We start from the raw sequence: 5,448 nt of genomic DNA, 5'->3' as shown, positions 1-5,448 counted from the left end.
GGAGCTCCTGCCCCCATGGCATCCGTGACCCAGCAGCAGATCCAGAAGGTAAGGAGCTGCTCTGCAGGGAGGGAGCGTGTCCAGAGTGCAGGCACTGTGTAAGATGGGGTCACTGCTGCTTAACCTGGCAGCAGATCTAGCCAAGATCTGCTTTACAAACACTTTGTATTCTCCTCAGCTTCTTCTGTTACGTTAATTTTAGTGCGTGAGTGTCATGGCTACAGACTCTTCTGGGGGTGCCTTGTCCCACAGAGCTCTTGGAGGGATTTCTCCTGTGCCCCTTCTGTCTGTGTTGCTCAACTGTCATCTCTGAACTCGAAATCTTCCTGGCAAAGGATAATCTCCAGGGTATTCTATATAAAGAAACTGAGTTCACTACCTGCAGAGTTCATTTTGTATTGTGTAGTGAACTGTGACAAATCACCCAGGGATTTTTTTTTTTTCCTTAGGGAGAACAGAGCTTTCCAGCTTGTAAAGGAATCTCATTCTGATTTGGCACACAGGCATGACTGCCCTGTTTGTGTTAGCGGGCTTGGTAGTTTAACAGCTGCTGGTTACAGGCATTAGATAAGATATCCTTGAGCCACAAAAGGCTCTAATGATGAGATCTTCTCTGTTTTGCGTAGACTGAGAGATTGAAATAGATTGTTCTTAACTGTTTGGAATTTCAGCCTCTTAATTAATCGTTTGCAACAGAAACCCCTCCTGAAATTAAAAATTAAGAACATGCTGCCTGGCTGCAGAGCTGGAGCTGGGATGCTTTTCACCCTCTAAAGGGCCAGAACTGCTTTCTCTTGCTTTGTGCTGCTTCCCCCGAGGACTCCGGGGAAGAGCAGTCACCCCATCTCTTCCAGTTCCACAAGGATGGTTTCCTTGTCCTGGAGCAGTTTTTCAGCGCAGAGGAGTGTGACAGCATGAGGAGGCAGATCCAGAGGATCGTGGCGGAGATGGAAGTGCCCCCTCACTGCCGCACCGCCTTCTCCACCAGGCAGGAGGAGCAGCTCCAGCAGCAGGTACCGACAAGGGCAGGGCTGCCTCCCTGGAGGGCTGGGAAAAGGCAAATTGCTGATTGTTCACTCTGGGGGAACATGACTTCCTTCTAACTGAGCATAACACCGGGAGAGGAATTTGCTCTCCAGCTTTCTGCAAATGTTTGCAGGGTTCTTATCAAGAGGCTTATCAATGTGCGGCTCTGCTGTGCTTTCAAGCCCTGCTAGCCACAAGCAGCTCTCACAGATCACTTTGTACATGTTCTGCAGACAGAAAACTGGGTATTTTCCAGAAAAGCTAGGGTAACCTCTATGTGAGAGGTTCTTGTAAAGCCCTGATCAGCACAAAGACATGTAGTGCTGTGGAAAGCCTTTTTATGAGTGATTTTTCACTGTGTTTTGTTTATGCTGCGGCTTGATGGGGAAAAAGATGCAGGTGAGTGTTAATGCTTTGATTGAAAGTTCATTTATGTTTTTACAAGGGTGCTGTCTTTACTGGGCTCTTATCCCTGCAGGGTAGCTCGGATTATTTCCTAACCAGTGGAGACAAGATTAGATTCTTCTTTGAGAAAGGTGTTCTGGATGAGAAAGGTAAGCCCTGCAATGAGTTAGCTACACAGAGGGGATGGAAAAAGGCTGAGGGATCAGGGGCCAGTTTCCAGCTCAAGGAATGATTCCTGCTTTTCAAACAATTTTAAATTATGGTTTTGTTTTGTAGGTAACTTTCTAGTTCCAAAGGAGAAGTCTGTCAGCAAGATTGGCCATGGTATGTTTAAAGGATGAGTTTGGAGAGGGATGGACAGAGAGATGTGGTTTTCAGACATGAGGATTCTCCAGACCTACTCACTGTACATAACTGTCTCTGCAGTTCTCTCCATGCTGCCCCTTGCTCTCTGCTCTCACAGGACTGGATCTTCTGTTCCAGTCCTTTTCAAAAACCCCTTCTCAGAGGTTTTTCAGTGATGGATAGCTCAGAGTCACTGACATGAGAAATTTTGGACTTCAGCCCTTGGCTCTTTTATGTAACAGATTTGCTCTAAAAATTTACCACCTGAGACTGGTGACACTCAGTACAAACCAAACTCTCTCCTATGTCCTGTGCTGTGCTGGGTTGCTGATATTGAAGCTGCCCTCCTTCCTGTGGTGTCACCAACACATTTTCTTTACCCTTACTGGTCTGTCTGACCTATTTCTTCTCTCCCAGTTCCTGGATTAGCATTTTGATCCCCTTTGTTTTCCAACAATACGTGGAAAATGAGAGCAGGATTCCCTGTGCCTGCAAACATGAACTTTGCTCAGACTAAACTTCACTACATTTGGAAATTCAGTACTAAGAGTTCTTTTTCTTTGGTTTTCTGAGAAAAAAACCTGTTCTCTTCCCAGGCCTGCTGCCATTTTGTCACACTTCAGCTTTTCCTCAGGGGATGTGAAAACAACTGTAGGTTCCTGCTGACCCAGCAACTTAACAATTCAAAAGCCTCCTCTACTATTATTTTCTGTAATTACTCATTTTGGTCAAGTCTCATCCCTTGCCTGAGAGCAGCTCCTGCTGGACCCTGAGCATGTGTCCTCATGGCAAATCTGCTCAGGATGAGCTGGAGGCACAACTCTGAGTCTTTGCTTTGTGGATTTGTCAGAGCTGGGTTGTAGCAAGAGTCTACACAAACACTCTGCCCTGCTGGCTGGGGCTCTCTGAAGGGCACCAAAGATGAGCTCTAGCTCCTTTTTGCAGTACTTCATTTTTCTGGTAGGTCTCAAGAGGTGTGTTTTTACAGGATGAATTCACCCATATGCCTCAGGGTCATGTGTAATGGTTGTCACTTGTGTAATATCATACTGAATCACATAATATTCCATTTTGTTCACTCTGTTGTACACTGGCTTTTTATGTGTGTGCAGTTTGTGGCCAGAGAGTGATTACATTTATGGTCTTTAATGATGACTGTACAACCTGTAAGTGTCCTATCACCTTAGGTGTGCTAAGTCACATTTATCCATCTTGGGAGGGATCAAAGTTTCTGGCTGCAATTTTTCCTCCTTGGCTGTGGTGTCTGCAGCTCATCACTGAGAGCTGTTCCCTTCTCTTTCTGAAATCTTGTCTGAGCTTTTTCTTTCCCCTTAGCTCTACATGCTTGTGATCCTGTCTTCAAGCAAATCACCCACTCCCCCAAGGTGCAGGTGAGCTGTTATTGCTTCCTAGAATGGCCTTGGGGAAAAAAATAAATTGCAGAGTAGTTAATTTTTGTTTTCTACAGTCCCAGGGGGAGTAATTTTGTCAGTGAAAGGAATTTTAAATATCTTCAAAGAATAATGCTAAATAGTGTGCAGAGAACATAAATCTTGGAAAATTTTCTTGCAGGAACTGGGAAGAAAACTAGGCCTTGAGAGACCAGTAGTTGTGCAGAGCATGTATATCTTCAAGGTACAGTAATTCAAGTTGTCTTGTCACTCAAGAAATAAGACCCTGTTAAGTGGGAAGCTGTGAAATTCTTCACACATCACTTTCTTTTCTTTGCAGCAACCTGGCATTGGTGGTGAAGGTGAGATTTGTGTTATCTCTATATCACACTGTAGATAATGCTCCTTTAGGAAAGGAATATTACCAGGGAAAAGGCTCAGAATCAGACTTAAACCTTTGAGTTTGGCAGTCCAAACCTTCTTAAAAAAATCTTTGAAAGCCACATTTTTTCTGAAAAGTTTCTACATCATACCCAGCTTGAACAAAGAGCTGTTTTTACATTTGCAGCAGGCTAAAAGGTGGGAGTTTAATGTAAGATTTAATGTGTGTGATAGGTGGGTGGGCAGGGCAGGGCTCTGAGTCAGGGAGATGCAACCCTGAAGTCCTTCTAGAGGAACTGAATCCCATCAAAGACCCCAATGACAGTCTCTTCTTGCAGTGACACCACACCAGGATGCCAGTTTCCTGCACACTGAGCCCCTGGGCAGGATCCTGGGGTTCTGGATTGCCCTGGAAGATGCCACACAGGAGAATGGCTGCTTGTGGTTCATCCCTGGCTCTCACACCAGTAAGAGCATGTGCCTGACCACTGCTGGTCACCAGCACAATTCTGCTTTTCCCCACCTCTAGAGCACACAGGGCAGCTTTAAACTTCTGCTCACCTAAACATTCACTCAGTAAGTGTAATCATAATGCTCTTCAGATTTTAAGCTGCTCATTTCTCAAATCCTGGAGCCAGCTGTACTCATTTCATGGTTTATGATCCTATAGAAAGCACAAATGGACCAAAGGTTGGTTTTGCATGAATGTGTGACTATTTGTGTTCCTAAGGGTCTGTTGCAATGCACAGAAGGGACCAAAAAGGCAAGCAGAAGGCAGCTGTTTTCTCTGTTTCTGCCATAAAAAAGCCTAAATCCTAAAAAGCAAATCCTAAATCTCTAATTAATGAAAAAGACCCCACCCAAATTACTAAGGAAAGTGTGAATATAGTAAAAATGAAGTTCCTATCATTGCCGAGAGAAATTGCTGATATTGTTCCTTTGCTGTGCAGAATGTAGCCAGGTGTTTAATTTTTGTGTGTTTGCTTATTCTGTGGATTTGCAGATGGGATTACCAGGAGGATGGTCCGTGCAGCTTCAGGTGCCTCAACGTGTGTGGAGTTTGTAGGCTCAGAGCCAGCCTATGATGACAAGCAGTTCATACCTCTGCCCATAAATAAAGGTACAAACAGCCCCAAATGTGGCACTTCACAGCTCAACAAACCACAAGGGAGCTAAAATCATATTTTAACCCTGCATATTCCCTCCCACTGAAAAGCCAGAGCTCATTTTTTGGAAAACAGCAGCCCAGGTGATTCTTTCCCACAGGTGGACTCATCCTCATCCATGGGGAGGTTGTCCATAAGAGTGAACTCAACAGCTCGGAGTCTTCTCGCCACGTGTTCACCTTCCACGTGATGGAAGCCAAGGGCACCACCTGGAGCAAGGAGAACTGGTAAGGTTGTGATGCTCACCAGTGGCTGAGGAAATTGAAGCCTTTCCAATGCAATAGTTAGGATAACTGTTGGAGGTCTTGCCTGTATAGTTTGTTGGTAGTGCCTCAGCCGTGTTGATTTCGTACCTGCAGAACTGGAATAGCCTCTGAAGTTTTGCTTTTTCCTTTTCTTTACTCCCTAGGCTCCAGCCAACTCCTGAACTGCCTTTTCCATCACTCTACACTTGAAGTTAGTGACTGGCTTGTGGAGTCAACAGCTGATCAATATTCCTTTCTGATTGTTCATTCAAGGTCTCTTTAAAAACAACCTTCACTAGATCAGCTCTCAATGTTAATTTATCCTCCTCCTCAAAACCAGGACCATCATAACAGCCCAAAACTGCACAGACAGAAGCTTCTACTGCAGCAGGAGGCCTGACAGTGTGAGAGTAGTCACCCAGTCAGTTTGGTAAGGAAACACCTTCAGTCTTGAAAACAAACCAGTTAAGACCATTGCACCTTGACTGG

The 5,448-nt window shown here is 44.9% G+C and overlaps 1 protein-coding gene across 2 annotated transcripts; it reads left to right on the top strand.

The window, feature by feature from the left end:
• Window positions 1–5,448, top strand: PHYHD1 (phytanoyl-CoA dioxygenase domain containing 1). 2 transcript variants are annotated; one of them, XM_030961497.1, is made up of 11 exons: window positions 1–48; window positions 855–1,013; window positions 1,505–1,580; window positions 1,708–1,755; window positions 3,112–3,167; window positions 3,349–3,411; window positions 3,508–3,529; window positions 3,887–4,015; window positions 4,552–4,668; window positions 4,815–4,941; window positions 5,124–5,448. In XM_030961497.1, the coding sequence occupies exons 1-11, from the start codon at window positions 16–18 to the stop codon at window positions 5,167–5,169; spliced, it is 876 nt and encodes a 291-aa protein (XP_030817357.1). In that variant the 5' UTR covers window positions 1–15; the 3' UTR covers window positions 5,170–5,448. The 2 variants fall into 2 exon arrangements, with proteins under 2 accessions (XP_030817357.1, XP_030817356.1); XM_030961496.1 differs by lacking the exon at window positions 3,349–3,411 and having other exon boundaries at window positions 16–48.

This window comes from Camarhynchus parvulus, chromosome 17 (assembly GCF_901933205.1).
Source record: "Camarhynchus parvulus chromosome 17, STF_HiC, whole genome shotgun sequence".
Classification (NCBI taxonomy): Eukaryota; Metazoa; Chordata; class Aves; order Passeriformes; family Thraupidae; genus Camarhynchus; species Camarhynchus parvulus.
The sequence above is the reverse complement of the archived record's forward strand: the minus strand, read 5'-3'. Positions and strand labels throughout refer to the sequence as shown.